Source organism: Bubalus bubalis, chromosome X (genome assembly GCF_019923935.1).
Source record: "Bubalus bubalis isolate 160015118507 breed Murrah chromosome X, NDDB_SH_1, whole genome shotgun sequence".
Classification (NCBI taxonomy): domain Eukaryota; kingdom Metazoa; phylum Chordata; class Mammalia; order Artiodactyla; family Bovidae; genus Bubalus; species Bubalus bubalis.
In genome coordinates, this window is record NC_059181.1 from 7678031 (window position 1) to 7696344 (window position 18314).

General features: G+C 42.1%; 1 protein-coding gene and 1 non-coding gene across 11 annotated transcripts in view; one reads left to right on the forward strand and one right to left on the reverse strand.

Moving 5' to 3' along the window:
* OFD1 (OFD1 centriole and centriolar satellite protein) overlaps positions 1-18314 on the forward strand; it is a 59458-nt gene that overhangs the window by 9172 nt on the left and 31972 nt on the right. For 3 of the 10 annotated variants that reach the window (XM_025276734.3, XM_025276735.3, XM_025276736.3), the window contains exons 3-9: positions 503-703; positions 4031-4099; positions 4188-4218; positions 7347-7412; positions 11592-11699; positions 13224-13360; positions 13674-13847. In XM_025276734.3, the coding sequence (XP_025132519.2) occupies positions 503-703; positions 4031-4099; positions 4188-4218; positions 7347-7412; positions 11592-11699; positions 13224-13360; positions 13674-13847 (786 nt within the window). Of the gene's footprint in view, positions 1-182; positions 333-502; positions 704-3751; positions 3787-4030; positions 4100-4187; positions 4219-4336; positions 4894-7346; positions 7484-7743; positions 9578-11591; positions 11700-13223; positions 13361-13673; positions 13848-18314 lie in introns of those variants that run through there. The other 7 variants (XM_025276738.2, XM_025276740.2, XM_025276737.3 and 4 more) reach the window with 7 other exon arrangements.
* On the reverse strand, positions 17195-17301 carry LOC112582376. The gene has a single exon (XR_003106915.1). It is a non-coding gene; the product is annotated as a U6 spliceosomal RNA (small nuclear RNA).

Below are 18314 nucleotides of genomic sequence, written 5' to 3' on the forward strand. Positions count from 1 at the left end.
TACGTTTTACAGTGTCTAGAATTATAAATAGGTCAGATGAAAGTGAATCTTAGTAAGTGTTTTTGGGTTTACTGATTTCTCTCTTGCATATATTATTTCCCTTTTGGGAACCTTATTTTACTTTGATTAATATACTTTAACATATTTAACCAGATATTTTCATCTCCTCCAATAATCTGCAGAGAATTGAGGGAGTAGCCGAATTTTCTCCTATATTTGAAACCCCAATGAAAAGTTCCTGAACTGGAAAGTGAAGTGAGTCTCATCACATTGTGGCTCACCCCCAGTCAAGCTGCTCTTTCCAGAACCCACTGGGCTGTTTGTCTCACAGGGTAAGACAGAGTGTGGAGGAGAAGGTTCTTAACTTGTGGCCATGAATCTTGAGCCATTCTGGAAATAAAAGGAAGGATTCTAATTCGTGTGACAAATCCGTGTACCTCCAGTGGAAAAAAGTCCTGCTGAAATTGTTTTCTCTTTTGTTTCATTTTTGTATTTGTTCTAGACGCAACTCAGAAACCAGCTAATTCACGAACTGATGCACCCTGTTCTAAATGGTAAAGTGCAGTCCCCATCCATCTCAGTGGAAGAGAGCTCCCTCTTAATAGGAGCTTCCAACTCTCTAGTGGCCGATCACTTACAGAGATGTGGCTATGAGTATTCGCTTTCTGTCTTCTTTCCGGAAAGTGGCTTGGCAAAAGAAAAGGTAACATCTTTGCTTTTCTGAACTTTGTGTTAGTAGCTTCTTCCTCAGGTAATAAGGAAGTGCTCCCTGGATAGCTGGGTCTGTTTCTTTTTTGTCTCTGAAATTACATCATGTATTTGTTAATGTGACAAAGGAGTATGAAATCTAACATTGTTACCAGTTCCTTTGCGGCTTGCTTTGTCTTTATAAAATTGTGATGTTTTGGAGCTAGAATTGACCTGACACTCCATGTAGTCTGAGACCCTAAACTGCCATTTATCTTGAACATCTGTTGTGAGACTGCTACTGCTGCTGCTGCTAAGTCGCTTCAGTCGTGTCTGACTCTGTGCGACCCCATAGACGGCAGCCCACCAGGCTCCCCCATCCGTGGGATTCTCCAGGCAAGAACACTGGAGTGGGTTGCCATTTCCTTCTCCAATGCATGAAAGTGAAAAAAATAAAGTGAAGTTGCTCAGTCGTGTCCGACTCCTAGGGACCCCATGGACTGCAGCCCACCAGGCCCCCCGTCCATGGGATTTTCCAGGCAAGAATACTGGAGTGGGTTGCCATTATAGTAGATGAATTAGAGGTGAGGATCCAGCCTCTGGCGAGGTGAGATGATTTACTCAAACGGACATGATTTGTAAGTGGCAACCAGGGCATTAATCTACATCTACAATGTACTTTCGTAACTCTGCTATAGTCTCTTCAGATACTTGTCCTGTTTGTGATTAAGTAAGAGAAGAATACTGCTGCTGCTGCTACTGCTAAGTCGCTTCAGTCGTGTCCGACTCTGTGCGACCCCATAGACTCCACAATCCCTGAGATTCTCCAGGCAAGAACACTGGACTGGGTTGCCATTTCCTTCTCCAGTGCGTGAAAAGTGAAAGTGAAGTCGCTCAGTCGTGTCTGACTCTTAGCGACCCCATGGACTGCAGCCTACCAGGCTCCTCCATCCATGGGATTTTCCAGGCAAGAGGACTGGAGTGGGGTGCCATTGCCTTCTCCGAAGAGAAGAATAAGTACCTTTTAAAAACCTGTGGAGTTCTTAAATAGCGAAACAGCTTTTTCCTAATTATTTTAACTGTCTCTCCACCAACCATTGAACATACTAGTTACACTGTGTTATTTTAAAGGTAGATAGATATAGCCAACTCTCTGGGTTTTTTTAATAGACTTAATTTTTTAGAGCAGTCTATGTTTATAGCAAAAAGCAGTGCATCTGCTCCCTGACCCCACACAAGCATAGCCTCCCCCACAACCCCAGCATTTTCTACTGTGTACATTTTTACATTCAGTGAACCTACACTGGCACTTCATTATCCCCTGAAGTCTGTAGTTTACATCAGGGTTCAGTCTTGGGGTTGTCCCTGTGTTTTTGCTGTTTATCTTGGCCATAATTGCCCAAGAGTGGGATACTCAGAAGTTGTAAGAGAACAACAGTGTTGTTATTGGAAAAACTTAAAATTTAAATATCCTGTGTAGGGACTTCCCTGGTGGCTCTGCCTAAGACTCCACACTCCCAGTGCAGGGGTTCTGGGTTCAATCCTCAGTTAGGGAACTGGATCTCACATACCACAGCTAAGACCCAGCCCAGCCAAGTAAATAAATAAATACTTAAGTAAACAAATAATAAATAGATACATTATATTTAAACAAGCAAATTTTACCAGCCTTAGAAATTCCTTTTTGATCCTTCCACCTGTGTTTCTCATATTTCACAATTTTGCCACTCAAACGAATAATAGTCAATCACATCGTTATAGCACTGATGTAGTTCACACTCTTAAAGATTTCTGTACTATAAAATATTTTCTTTAAAGGAAAACCAACAGAAGATTATATCAATGTCCTCAGGGTAGACATAATAATACACATGATAGTAGAAATACATGTTAAAAATATTCACTCAAGGGACATCCCTGGTGGTGGAGTGGCTAAGAATCTGCCTGCCAATGCAGGGGACACAGATTCAATTCCCTGGCCTGGGAAGATCCCACGTGCTGCAGAGCAAATAAGCCCCCAAGCCCTAGAGCTTCTGCTCTGTAATAAGAGAAGCCACTGCAATGAGAAGCCTGCACACTGCAGTGAAGAGTAGCCCCCACTGGCCACAACTAGAGAAAGCCCATGCACAGCAACGAAGACCCAGTGCAACCAGGATAAATAAAATTTAAAAAATTACGCAAAATGTTTGACCACAGGTGTATCTAAAATAGCTTTAAACATTTATAGTTTCAAAGAGAGTAAAAACTTAGTTTATTTCCATTTTGAAGCAATAGTAATTTTAAAACTTCATTGCCATTGAGAGACCCTGGAATATACTCACATGTTCATGGGTGAACTCAGATATTTGAGTGTCAGCTGTAAGCCATTAACCATTTCTGTTATTCTGTCAGGCATGTCATTTTTTAAAGATATTAAAAATTTTTTTTGAATTTATTTTAGACTGTGCTGGGTTTTCGTTGCTGCACGTGCTTTTCTCTAGTTGTGGCAAGCGGGGCTACTTTTTGTTTCAGCATGAGGCTTCTCTTTGCCAGCGCTTCTCTTGTGGAGTACGGGCTCTCTGGCCGGTGGGCTTCAGTAGTTGTAGCAGGTGAGCTGTAGAGTTTCCCACTGCAACTCGAGATGAGGCCCAATTCCCCTGCAGCGAATCGAGAGCAATCCCAAGTACCCCCTTGCAACTCGAAAGGAGGCCTGACTCCCCTGAGGCAACATGAGAGGTTCCCTCAGGTCCCCATTGCAACTCGAGAGGAACCCCAAGCTTTCCACCGCAACTCGAGAAAAACCACGCAATTCCCCACTCTATGCGAGATGACTCTCGATTCGCCTGCAGCAACTCGAGAGCAATTGAGAGTTCCCCCCTCACTCAAAAGGAGGCCTGACTTCCCTGAGGCAACACGAGAGGTTCCCTGAGGTCCCTGTCGAGTGGGGATGTCAAAGTTTAGTGTAATTTAAATGAAGAGCCACAATTTAAATAAAATAATTGTGGTGCACAGGCTTACCTGCTCCATGGCATGTGGGATCTTCCCGGACCAGGGATCAAACTCATGTCTCCTATATTGGCAAGCAGATTCTTCACCACTGAGTCACCAGGGAAGCCCCAGGTATATCATCTTTGATGTGAATTATTTGGAGGTTAGTTACATGATCAAGAGAAATTTTATCCTTTTGACCTCAAAGTTTAGTGTAATTTATTTAATAGTATGAGAAAGCTTACATTTTACGTTATTAGCATATATTTATAATCTTATTTAGTCTGAACCATGATTTTTAGTCTTATATTCCGAAACATCCTAAATCATCACTTAATCGTTGATGTTGAAATATGTGTACTTTTTCTTTTTTAAGGTATTTACTATGCAGAATCTATTGCATCTTTTTAAAATCAGTCCTGAATCCAGTCTCTACAAATCACTGGTAGGATTGTTTAGTTTTTAATAATCTGCTTTGGTTTGTTAATAATAACTGAATAGTTGAATAAAAGTAAACTGTTTTCTTTTAACAGATTACAGGCTTTGATAAAGAAAACCAAAAAGGTAGGAGACTTCATCTTTGTAGAGAATCGGAACATTTTTGTTATGTGTTTTTTTGTATAAAAGTATGAAACTAATAATTTTTAGGTGGAAGAATAGGGCATTTAAATTGAATCATTTAAGGGAATTTAAATTGAATCATTGGCTTTTCCTTGCTGGCAGTTCATTTTAAAATAGAACCAGTCATTTGTTTTGATAAATGTGGATCCTTTTCCCCCAATTTTCAACCTTTTAAGATAGCTCTTACTCAAATAAGAAAGCTAGAGATAGCATCAAAAGCCCTACAAATAGGTTGAATGCTAGTTTTTTTTTTTTTTTTTTTTTTAAGATACCCACTGTATGAAACACCTCCAAAACAAAGAGAACAATGTTTAGGCATCTGTCTTTGTATCCTAGATATCCCCCAAGTACAGTATATCGAGTATTGTATTCGTATTTGCTTGAAGAATGAACTGTATGTTGTATGTTATTTTTGTAATCAAGTGTTTATATAGGTCTAATGCTGTCGCTTCAGTCATGTCTCACTCTTCGCTACCCTATGGACTGTAGCCCTCCAGGCTCCTCTGTCCATGGGATTTTCTGGGCAAGAATACTGGAGTGGGTTGCCATTTCCTTCTCTAGGGAATCTTCCTGACCCAGGGATTGAACCCTCATCTTTTAAGTCTCCTGCATTGTCAGGTGAGTTCTTTACCACTAGCGCCACCTGGGAAGCCCAACTACTCTGAGATAATAGAAAAAATATATATTGATCTCTACCCCCAAGTCCCAGCACACAGCTCCCCAAACCCATGTAATTTCCTAAGAACACATGGAGCATCTCTTGTTCTGGTGTTGGTCTTTGACCTCAGTTCTTGACACAGGGCTCCAGAAACCCTTGCAGTTTCTGGGTGTCTCTTGTTTGAACGAGCCAGCACTGGGTATGCTCCTGGATAGGGGCTGGTCATCAGAAGGACCAAGCCATGATTAGAAGCTTGGGGTTTTCAGCCCTGCCCCCGCATTCTGTTGAAGGGAGAAGGACTAAAAATGGTGTTAATAATCAGTCACGCATGTGTGATGAAGTCTTCATAAATCCCCAAAGTACAGGGTTCACAGATCTTCCAGGTCAGTGCACAGGTGGAGGTGCTGGGGGAGTGGCATGCCTGGAGAGGGCATGGAACTCAGGCTCCTGCTCAGCTCCTGTGCAGTTCTCCTATTCAGCTGTTCATCTGTATCCATTATCATGTCCTTTAATAAATTGCCAAGTCTAAGTGCTTCACTGAGTTCTGTGAGCTGTCGGACACATTCAACAAGCGCAAGGAGGAGGATGGCATCTCCTATCAATAGCCATTGCTCAGAAGCACAGGTGACAACCTGGGCTTGGGGCTGGCATCTGAAGGACGTGTTAAGATATCTGTGAGAGGTGGGGGATCAGTGTTGTGGTAATGAGGCCCTTCACCGGTGGGATCAGTTCCTAGCTCCAGGTGGACAGTGTCAGAATTGAGTTAAATTGTAGGACACGCCGCTGGCCTCATAAGAGTATGGCTTGGTGCGGGGAGAAACCCCCACACTGGGTGAGCAGGGGTGCCAAGAGTGAAGTGTGGTGCCCTATTCTGTGTAAAAGCCGAGGAGGCTGACAGGGAGTGGAGAGGTGAAAGAGGTGGATTTTTGCCTACACAGAAGGAGGGAAGCTGAGGTTCTTTCTCCCTTTACAGCTGCTGTGGGTGCCAGGCCACGGGCTGGACTTGATGGACTTGGTAGTATGAACGTAAGCCAGTACCCTGCCTGTGTTGCATAGCTGTTATTTGGAGCTTTTCAAAAAATCTGTAACATGATGTAATGGCCCTATTAATGTTGGTGTGCTCCTGGATTTTGTCTGTTGCCAACATTGCTACCATCCTCATTGGGACATTCATTAATTACCATTCGGCAAACACTTGAGTACCTAGTTTCTGCCAGTCATTCGTCTGTCACTTAACTGCCTGGCCTCCTGGATGTAATGTTAGCAGAGGATAAGTGAATCACATGACATTCTATTTTTGTTCTGTTTTATTGTATTGTTGGGCTTCCCTTGTGGCTCAGCTGGTAAAGAATCCACCTGCAATGTGGGAGATCTGGGTTGGGAAGATCCCCTGGAGAAGGGAACGGCTACCCACTCCCTTATTCTGGCCTGGAGAATTCCATGGACTGTATAGTCCATGGGATCGCAAAGAGTCAGACACAACTGAGCGACTTCCACTTCACTTCACTTCATTGTATTATTGGAGTATAGTTGACTTACAGTATTGCATTGATTTCAGCTGTACAGAAAAGTGATTCAGTTATACATACATATACATTCTTTTTCCTATTCTTTCCCTCATATCCAGTATCATAGGATATTGAACATAGTTCCTGTGCTGTACAGTAGGATCTTGTTGCTTATCCATGCTGTATATAATATTTGGATCACAAGATACTCTAGACCACCTGCAGAGTAGCTCATCCTTACTGAAGCTGAGGATGATAGGTGATCCGGGGTTGTAGAGTCTAAGGCAATGGTGTCTAGTGTAACTCTGTGATGATGGAAATGTCTGAATCTGTGTTTTCTAATATTGTAGCCACTAGCCACCATGGGGTTACTGAGCACTTCAAATGTGGTTGGTGTGAGGAACTGAGATTATAATTTAAATAGCTACACGATTTTTGGCTACTGGTTGTCATATTGGACAGCACTGCTCCTGCTGCTGCTAAGTCGCTTCAGTCATGTCCGACTCTGTGCGACCCCATAGACGGCAGCCCACCAGGCTCCCCCGTCCTTGGGATTCTCCAGGCAAGAACACTGGAGTGGGTTGCCATTTCCTTCTCCAATGCAGGAAAGTGAAAAGTGAAAGTGAAGTCGCTCAGTTGTGTCCGACCCTCAGTGACCCCATGGACTGCAGCCTTCCAGGCTCCTCCATCCATGGGATTTTCCAGGCAAGAGTACTGGAGTGAGGTGCCATTGCCTTCTCCATTGGACAGTACAGGTCTAAGTAAATAGCTGCTGTCTGTAGTGTAACTATTTCAGGAAGGAATTAGGGGCTGTAAGGGGTTTTTAAATAATCCACTTATTTCTAGGTATGTATATTATTAAAAATAGCTTTTTGCTTTTAAAGTCATTCTTTGAACCTTTCTAGTTCAGAAAGACGTCTGGTCAACATCTCATACCAGCTTCACCCAGCCTCCGAGTAAAATCCCTGAAAGTAAGAAAAACTGAATTGCAGACACGTCATGTATCCTAGTGGCATAATTTGGATAAAACTCTTGGCTAACGGTAAAACAGCTACTGTTACAATGAAATGATTTTAAAATCAGTGACTTCCAATTAAGAAATTGTTGTTATTGTTCAGTCACTAAGTTGTGTCCAATGCTTTGAGACCCCATGGACTGCCAACACGCCAGGCTTCCCTGTCTTCTGTCTCCCAAAGTTGGCTCAGATTCATGTTTATTGAATCAGTGATGCCATCCAACCATCTCATCCTCTGTCGCTCTCTTCTCCTTTTGCCTTTAATCTTTCCCAGCATCAGGGTGTTTTCCAGTGAGTCGGCTCTTCACATCAGGTGGCCAAAGTACTGGAGCTTCAGCATCAAGAAATTGAGACCATCAAAAAAACCTGTAGGAAGATATTTTGGACCTGACAGTTGTGTATTTCCTGACAGAGATCTTTGGTCTTATCTAACTGTGTTTATACTTTGAGGATGCTGATCTGTTGGATGGTTTTGGTACTTTCCCCTAGATTCCACTACGCATCCTTCCAACACCTAATTTTTCCTTTCAGAGATAAATGGTACCCAGAAAATAGCTGGGTGGAAAATTTGGACACTGACTCTTCTTTCTTGAAGTTAAAATCCTTACCTATGATTGACAAAAGAATAGATCAGTGGGACAGAATAGAGAACCCAAAAATAGGTCTATACAAACATAGTCGACTAGTTTTTGACAAAGGAAAAAGCAATTTAGTGGAGGAAACTTAGACTTTTCAACAAGTGATGCTGGAGCAATTGGACATGCATATGCACAAAAATGAACTTGGACACAGACCTTACACCTTACACAAAAATTAACTGAAAATGAATCATATATCTAAATGTAAAACACAAAACGATAATGTTTTCTGGAAGAAAACATTAGGAGAAAATCTTTGTCACCTGGGTTTTGGTGATGAGATATAAACATCAAAAGCATGATTAAATGAAAGAAAAAAATAGACTAGTTAGATTTTGTTAAAATTTAAAAACGCCTTTCTATGAGAGTGAAAAGACAAATTACGGACGGGGGGAGGGTCTTGGCAAAAGACATCCAATAAAGGACTTGTGTCAAAAGTATACCAAAAACTCTGAAAACTCAACAATAAAGACACAAATCAGTTGAAAAATGAGCAAAGGGTGTGAACAGGTAGCTCTCCAAAGAAGATAGGCAGATGGCAAGTAAGCATATCAAAAGATGCTCCATGTTATTTGTTATTAGACATGGAAGTTAAAACAGAAATGAGATAACACTTCCCATGTATTGGGATGGCTAAGATCCAGCTCACTTATGGCACTAAGTGCTGGAAGGATGTGGAGTAACAGATGCTCTCACTCATTGCTGGTGGAAATCCAAAATGGTATAGCCACTTGCGGCGGGGGGGGGGGAGTAGTTTGGTGGTAAAACTAAACATAGTCTTACTGGATGATCCACCAGTCATGGTCCTAGGTATTTACCCAAGTGACTTAAACTGTATGTGAGTGTTTATAGCAACTTTATTTACAGTTGCCAGAAATTGGGAACAAACAAGATGTCTTTTGGTGGGTGAATGGATAAACAGGCTGTGGTACATCCCAACAGGGAAATACTATTCAGCTAAAAGGAATGAGCTATCAAGCCATGAAGCTTGATAGCTAGAGAGAAATGAATCGCAACTCTGTGTTGTTAATGTAAGAAGCTCCTCTGAAAAGGCTACATGGTCTATGATTCCATATATGTGACATCCTGGGAAAGGCAAAGCTATAGAGGTGGTCAGCACACCTGACCACTTTGTTGCTAGGTGGTTGCTAGGGATGTGGAGGGAAGGGGTAGCAGGTTGAAGAGGGGAAGCATAGGATGTTTTTTAGGGTGGTGAAAGTGTTCTTAAATTACGGTAATGGTAGAATACATGGTGCTAGACATTTGTCAAATCCTGTAGAGCTTTACAAAGAGTGAGCCTTCATGTATGCAAGGGTAAGAGGTCAGGTGACCTCAGGTTTAAATGCTGATTGTGACAAAACAATGTAACCATAGTAACCTCACTGAAAGGGGTGGGGCAAAGATATGCCTACCTGTCTAACTCTGGAGAGGGATGAAGACTGCAACTGAAGGCAGAAGAACCTACATAGGCTATGTAGTCAAGGTGAGTTACTTCTCATGGGGGTGCTGGTTGAAAGTTTTGAAACCGTTATATGTGTGGGCTGGAGTTGAACAATACAGTAATGGAATAATAGATGGTGGGAGCCAGGTGGGAACTTAGAGATAAACAGGAGGAGGCTAAGATTCATATGGTACTGGTGGCATTGGAGACATCTGTATGAGCTCATGTTTAGCTTAACATAGATACAGATGAGACATAGAGATATTTATAAATAAGTATGTATACATAGTTTTGGAGAAGGAAATGGCAACCCACTCCAGTATTCTTGCCTGGAGAATCCCAGGGACGGCGGAGCCTGGTGGGCTGCCGTCTATGGGGTCGCACAGAGTCGGACACGACTGAAGCGGCTTAGCATTAGCATACATAGTTTGGAGAAGGCAATGGCGACCCACTCCAGTACTCTTGCCTGGAAAATCCCATGGACGGAGGAGCCTCGTAGGCTGCAGTCCATGGGGTCGCAAAAAGTCGGACACAACTGAGCAACTTCACTTGCACTTGCTCTTGTGGAACAGAAATAGCCTCACAGACAGAGAGAGCAGACTTGTGATTGCCAAGGTGGGGGAGGGTGGGGTTAGCAGAGGTAAGCTTTACATAGGGAATGGATAAACAACAAGGTCCTACTGTAGAGCACAGAGAACCATATTCCGTATCCTATGATAAACCACAGTGGAAAAGAATATTCTTTAAAAAGTACATATATGTAAAACTGAATCACTTTGCTGTACAGAGGAAAGTAACATTGTCAATCAACCACAGTTAAAAAGATCTAGTATATTGTAATATCTTCAGTAGTAAAGGAAAAAAGGCCCTTGGCTGATGCAGAAATCCAGTCATCTGTTCTAAGAAAGTGAAAACTTATAAACTTATACTAACTTAAAAACTTATACTCATGACTTAAAAAAAAAAAACCCAAAACAAGTTTCAGGGAATTCCTTGGTGGTCCATCGGTCAGGACTCCATCCTTCCATTGCTGGGGACCTACGTTCGATTTCTGGTTAGGAACCTAAGATCCTACAAGCCACATGGCACAGCCAAAAAGAAAAAAAAAGTTTCAAACTATTCATAAAGGTATAAAGTAAAAGAAAAATAGAAACTTCTGTTCATATTCTCTAATTTCACTTTCTGCTGATAACTAGAATGAAGAGTGTCTTGTGTATCCTACCAGCATTTAGTTTATGGGGGTCAAAGTCTATATGTAATTAAACCACATATGTTCATAAATGGGATTATATTATACTATTGTGCAATTCGCTTCCTTTGTCCAGCAATATATTTTTATCACTGTACTTAAACTAATTATGTTTAAAGAATGTATTTAATTATCCCCATGTTGATGAAGATTTTATTATTTGGCGTTTGCCATTAGAAGCGTGTGGTGTGCAGTGCTACACCCTTTTGAGAAAGTGTAGTTCTGTAAATTCAGAGAGGAAGAATGACTGGGTTAAAGGGCACTTGGATTTTGAATATCCATAAACACTGACCAATTTCCCTCCCAAGTGAAAGAGCACGCCTGCTTCCCTGCTCCCTTGCCAACACTTAGAGTGCTAAAGATTAAAACTTTGATAATATGTGTATTGAGAAAATATAGTCTTTCTTTTGTAGTATTAATTTGCATTTATTTTTATTTTGCTCGTTTATTTAACACTGAAAATTTTTTCTGTAAACTTTGTCCGTGTCTTGCCCTATTTTTCTGTTTTCTTGCTGATGTTGAAAAGCTCTTTATACTATGAAAATTAGTCCTGTCTCCATATTATTGCAAATACTTGTTTCCAGTGTATCATTTGTCTTTTGACTTTGTTATTTCATGCCTTATATAAGTTCTTAATTTTCATGTTTGATGTCATACTTGGAAAGGCCTTTCCTCAGAAATTATTCTTAAAAGATACATGATGTGAAAAAGATAATGTTATAAAACCAAGATTGCATAAACAGTGATTGAGCAATAGTTGAATGAAAGAAAGGTGTGAAACAAAACTGTATACATTGTGTCTTTCAGGTTTTCTTATACAATTTCTGAAAGAACTGGCAAAATATCATCAGAATAAAGAAAGTTGCAATATGGAAACTCAGACAAGTTCAACATTTCCCGTCAAAGACTCTCTTGGTAATTGTGATCCTCTTCCATAATTACACTTCTTCCATTTTCTTTTTTCAGTGAAGGTGATGGCCTGATGTACTTACTGTATTATGTATTTTTTGCTTCACTAAGCAGGATGCAGGCTGCTGGTGGCATGTTTTCTGGAATTGTTGCTCATTTTTTCTCAGAAGGACCAGGAACTGCTCTCCAGGGCTGCTCCTTCCTTCTTGACGACCAGGGCTATGCTTTCCACCTCTCACGGGGATCCAGAGGCTCACTTCCTTTCTTGTTTGTTGGGTTAAAGCTCTCTTGACTGGGAGGTTCTTCCCTGTGTCTCATCTGACTTTATGTTATAGCCACTAAAGTGGGAGGATCTCAGACTACCTGCATTGCAGGGAACTAGAGAAGTCAGTGGGCCATCCTTTCATTTTACAGTTGACAAAGCTAAGGTCACTTGAGGAAGAACAATTAGGCAACGTCCTGTCTGGGTTAGAACTGATACCAGAGTCCAGGTTTTCTGGTCCATGACCCGGACCCTTTTCTGCTGTACAGGGTTCTGGTAGAATACAGAAAAGTAGATGGAAAACCATGGCTGACATTTTGCCAATCAGAGACATCACTGCCAATATTTTACTCCCTGATGACTCAAGTGGTCAAGAATTCTCCTGCAGTACAGAAGACCTGGGTTCAATCCCTGGGTCAGGAAGATCCCCTGGAGAAGGGAATGGCAACCCACTCCAGCATTCTTGTCTGGAGAAGCCCCATGGACAGAGGAGCCTGGCATGCCCCAGTCCATGAGTCGGATACGAATGAGCACACATATTTTAGTCTGCTTCTGCCAGCCGTTTTTTCCTCTGCCTGCTTTTTGATGATATTGGTGTCACACATGATTAAGACTGTATGAGAGGGCCAGGTTTGCAGTGTGCTTCATGGTTGGTTTCAAATCCACAGTTGGTTTGAGGGCTGGGAGTCTCCTGGAAAGACTGCTGGAATGTGAGACAATCATAGACCTGGCCTTAGCCCCACTGATGCCATTATGTAGCTGTTTAGCCCTCTGGAAGTCCCTTCAACTGGATGGGCATCAGTTTCCTCCTCTGTGAAGTGGAGGAAGTGAAACATGTGATCTTTGATTCCTCTTAGGGTCAGTATTTTGAAAGTGTGAGTCAGCTCTAACTAAAGTGCAGTCAAAGAGCCTTCTCCTGTGGCACGTAGACACTAGAAAGGGATGCCACTGTTATTTGACTTAAAGTATACTTTTTGTTTTCTTTTCACCTGATATTTTATATTGGATTCTCAAACTTTCAGAACAGTTGAAAGCTTTATGGCGAACACTTACACACCTCGAATCTGCCATGAAATTTGTTATACTTGGTTAATCACTTACCTGTCCATTAAGCTCTCTCACTTTTTGGACACATTTGTATTAATAAGTAAATGGCAGACATCCTTAACACTTTCTCCTAAGTATACGCTGTGCTTGAACAGAGCTCTGGCCGTTTGCTCACCTGCCCGTGTCTCTCTGACCTCATTTTCCATGTTATTTTTTGGTAGCGGAGAAGCTTCAACTTATTGACAATGAGTTTGCAGGTGCTTGCCCTCAGCAGCCAAAGTTAGAATCCTTAGAAATCAAGTTAAACGAATATAAGAGGGAAGTAGAACAGCAGCTACGGGCAGAAATGAGTCAGAAGGTAAGATTTATCTTGTTATCATTAAGAGTGATGTTTTTGCTTGTCTTTTAATGTCTTCACCTTCGGTATATGGGGAAATCACTACAATCTTTACTAATGAATGTTGTGCGTACTGTTTCTCTTGCCAGATGATGTCAGTCTTTATGACTTGAATACACCCTGTAAGTGTAGTGAATGAGATGAAACATGAAGATGAATTAAACTAAATATATTTAGATAGCATTAATGTTAAAGCTAACAGTGAAGAGAGAATTTGTTACTGTTTCTTTACTATAGTTATTGGTATTTACAATTTTTTGTCATCAATTGGCAGTTGAAATACTTTAAAGATACTGAAATCGTGAAAATTAAAATGGAAGAAAAAAGGAAGTATGAGAAGGAGCTTGCTGAGTTCCAGAACGAATTTGAGAGAACTTGTCAAGCAAAATCTGAAGCCCTGATGTCTCAGGAAAAGATAACCATAGAGAGAATTCAAAAGCACCAGGAGGTAATATTCTAAAATCATTTACTGGGTGGGGGGGGGGGCCATTTCTGGGCTATCTCTAGAGTAGGGCCCGGGGTCAAGAGCGCAAGGGAAAGCACAGGACTTGGAAAGAATGTGCAGGCATCCTTTGTCCGAGATGGCTGGAGGGAATGGACTGCAAACGGGCTGGTCCATGCTGGGAGTGGGAGAAACTTGCACCAAAGAAGCAGCAGCTGTGAGGTTTGGTTAACAGCAGGGAGGAGAGGATCAGAGGTGTGAAGTAGCTGCCGTCACTAAAGGAAACGAAGCCCTGGAAAGCAGACAGGGTTGCTGAGCTGTGTCAAGGGCTCAGCCGAGGTGGGCAGCCTGGACCAGCAGTAGACCAAGTCCAGGGTTTCCAGGTGATGGCCCCAGTGCAGCTCTCAGGAGGGTGTGTAGTGTCAGCAAGGTTGGAGGGATGGAGTTGCTCAGGGAGATGAGCTTGAGAGAGCTGAATCTCCTTGGCTTCAGAAAGGCAGCCCATTTCATGGAAGACACTGGGGTTGGGCAGGGTAGGGAAGGGAGCTCAAGATGGTGGGTGGCCGCTAATATAAAGCAACAGGGACAGTGACATGGCAGCCTGAAAGACACTGAGAAGCAGGTCTTGAGATTCTGACGGGTGGAAGAAGAAGATGGGTCAAGAGGACAGAGTTGCAGGTAGGGGTTTGAGGTCAATAATGCAAACAAAATGCAACGTGCTGCCATGGGAACAGAGTTGGAGGCATACAGGGCTGCCACATGGGTGTGTGATCCTGTCCACCAGCATGGTGGCTGGATGGGAGGTAGAGGGGTTGCCCGGTGGCAGGAGTGGGTGTGGGGAGAGATTGGATCCATTGCTTTAGGAACAGTAGATTGCTTTGTTAAGGTTGTGTCTTAGACCAGACTGGATTTGGGGCCTTGCTTCCTGTGGACAGCCAGGGCTTCTGTCAGGAAGTTGTGTTGAAAGTAAAAGACTTCCTCCCAGCGTCCACCCTTGCTTGGAGCTTCTCAAAAAGACCCAGTTATTGAATGGTAATTGCACCCCCTCTATAAGTTTGGTATAAACAGTTCTGAGAATTGGGCTCACTTAGAATGGGAAAAACTAGAGATCTCTTCAAAAAAATTGGAGATACCAAGGGAACATTTCATGCAGAGATGGGCACAATAAAGACAGAAACAGCAAGGACCTAACAGAAGCAGAAGAGGTGGCAAGAATACACAGAAGAACTGTACAAAAAAGGTCTTAATGACCCGAATTCCCATGATAGTGTGATCACTCACCTAGAGCCAGACATCCTGGAGTGTGAAGTCAAGTGGGACTTAGGAAGCATTACTACAAACAATCCTAGTGGAAGTCATGGAATTCCAGCTGAGCTATTTCAAATCTTAAAAGATGATGCTGTTAAAATACTGCGCTCAATATGCCAGCAAATCTGGAAAACTCAGCAATGGCCGCAGGGCTGGAAGAGGTCAGTCTTCATTCCAGTCACAAAGAAAGGCAGTGCCAAAGAATGTTTAAGCTACTGTACACTTGTGCTCTTTTCACGTGCTAGCAAGGTAATGCTCAAAATCCTTCAAGCTAGACTTCAGCAGAACGTGAACTGAGAACTTTCAGATGGACAAGCTGGATTTAGAAAAGGCAGAGCAACCAGAGATCAAATTGCCAACATCTGTTGGATCATAGAAAAAGCAAGGGAATTCCAGAAAAACATCTATTTCTGCTTCACTGACTATGCCAAAGCCTTTGACTGTGTGGATCACAACAAACTGTGGAAGATTCTTCAAGAGATGGGACGGAATACCAGACCACCTTACCTGCCTCCTGAGAAGCGTGTATGCAGATCAAGAAGCAACAGTTAGAACTGGACATGGAACAATGGACTGGTTGCAAATTGGGAAAGGAGTACAACAAGGCTATACATTGTCACTCTGATTATTTAGCTTCTGTGCAAAGTACATCATGCGAAATGTTGGACTAGATGAATCACAAACTGGAATCAAGATTGCTGGGAGAAATAGCAATAACCTCAGATATGCAGATGACACCACCCTTATGGCAGAAAGTGAAGAGGAACTAAAGAGCCTCTTGATGAAAGTGACAGAGGGGAGTGAAAAAGCTGACTTAAAACTTAACATTCTGAAAACGAAGATCATGGCATCTGGTCTCATCACTTCATGGCAAATGATGGGGGAAAAGTGAAAGCAGTGACAGAAACTATTTTCTTGGGCTCCAAAATCACTGGACGGTGACTGCAGCCACGAAATTAAAAGATGCTTGCTCCTTGAAAGAAAAGTTATGACAAACCTAGACAGTGTATTAAAAAGCAGAAACATCACTTTGTTGACAAAAGTCCCTTTAGTCAAAGGTATGTTTTTCCAGTAGTTGTGTATGGATGTGAGAATTGGACCATAAAGAAGACTGAGTGCTGAAGTATTGAAGCTTTGGAACTGTGGTGTTGGAGAAGTCTCTTGAGAGTCCCTTGGACAGCAAGGAGATCAAACCAGTCATTCGTAAAGGAAATCAACCCTGAATATTCATTGGAAGGACTGATGCTGAAGCTGAAGCTCCAATACTTTGGCCACCTGATGTGAAGAGCCGACTCATTGGAAAAGACCCTGATGCTGGGAAAGATTGAGGGCAGAAGGTAAGGGGCGAAACAGAGGATGAGGTGGCTTGATGTCATCACTGATTCAATGGACATGAGTTTGAGCAAGCTCTGGGAGATAATAAAGGACAGTGAAGCCTGGTGTGCTGCAGTCCATGGGATTCACAAAGATTCGGACACGATGTAGTGATTGAACAACAAGCTGTAAAATAAATGTTGGAGGCACAGGTGTTTGTGAGGCTTGGATTGTGTTTATACTAACAATATCATCTATTTTTCTTAACTTTAAACAATTTTTATTATAGAAAGGTTTTCACACAATTGGATGTTTCTCTACTCTGTACACAATTATTCTTACTCTCCATAGAAAAGCTGCTGCTTAACTTCTCATCGAGTGATGGCAAACACTAAAATCCTGATTTTAACAGCATTGTAGTAAAAATGCCTCAGTGGTTTAAGTTGAAAGCAGTATATTGGTACATGGCTCTTGTGCTCATTTATCAAGAACGTACAAATGTCTTTATTCAAAAATACAAAATAAATTATGTGTAGGCATGGACAGTGGCAGCAATAAACCATTCTGTTGTCAGCTGAAACCAGTAACTGATGGTTTTAGTTATTTTCTTAAACAACAGCCAGCCTTTTCTTCAGTCATCTTCAACTTACCTCACCTGGAGTTACTGGTGAGGAACACTGCCTTGAGCTACTTCTCACAGTTCATTAATAATGGCAAAGCACTATTCTAGGAAGAATATGGACCACTGCACGAATTTGCCTGTCATCTTTGTGCAGGGACCATGCTAATCTTCTCTGTGTCATTCTACTTTTAGTATATGTGCTGCCAAAGCGAGCGCTAACACTGTCATCTTGAAGACAGGTGACAAAGTCAGAAAGACAAATATACCATTCAGTTCAGTTCAGGCACTCAGTCGTGTTCGACTCTTTATGATCCCATGGGCTGCAGCACGCCAGGCCTCCCTGTTCATCACCAACTCCTGGAGTTTACTCAAACTCACGTCCATCGAGTTGGTGATGCCATCCAACCATCTCATCCTCTGTCGTCCCCTTCTCCTCCTGCCTTCAATCTTGCCCAGAATCAGGGTCTTTTCTGGTGAGTCAGTTCTTTGCATCAGGTGCCCAAAGTACTGGAGCTTCAGCTTCAGCATCAGTCCTTCCAATGAATATTCAGGACTGATCTTTAGGATGGACTGGTTGGATCTCCTTGCTGTCCAAGGGACTCTCAAAAGTCTTCTTCAACACCACAGTCCAAACACATCAATTCTTTGGTGCTCAGCTTTCTTTATAGTCCAGCTCTCACATCCATACATGACTACTGGAGAAACTATAGTTTTTGACTAGATGGACCTTTGTTGGCAAAGTAATGTCTCTGCTTCTTAATATGCTGTCTAGCTTGGTCATAACTTTTCTTCCAAGGAGCAAGCATCTTTTAATTTCATGGCTGCAATCACCATCTGCAGTGATTTTGGAGCCCCTCAAAAATAAAGTCTCTCATTCTTTCCATAGTTTCCCCATCTATTTCCCATGAAGTGATGGGACCAGATGCCATGATCTTCGTTTTCTGAATGTTGAGCTTTAAGCCAACTTTTTCACTTTCCTCTTTCACTTTCATCAAGAGGCTCTTTAGTTCCTTTTCACTTTCTGCCATAAGGGTGGTGTCATCTGCATATCTGAGGTTATTGATATTTCTTCCAGCAGTCTTGATTCCAGCTTGTGCTTCATCTAGCCCAGCATTTCTCAGGATGCACTCTGCATATAAGTTAAATAAACAGCCTTGACATACTCCTTTTCCTATTTGGAACCAGTCTGTTGTTCCATGTCCAGTTCTAACTGTTGCTTCCTGACCTGT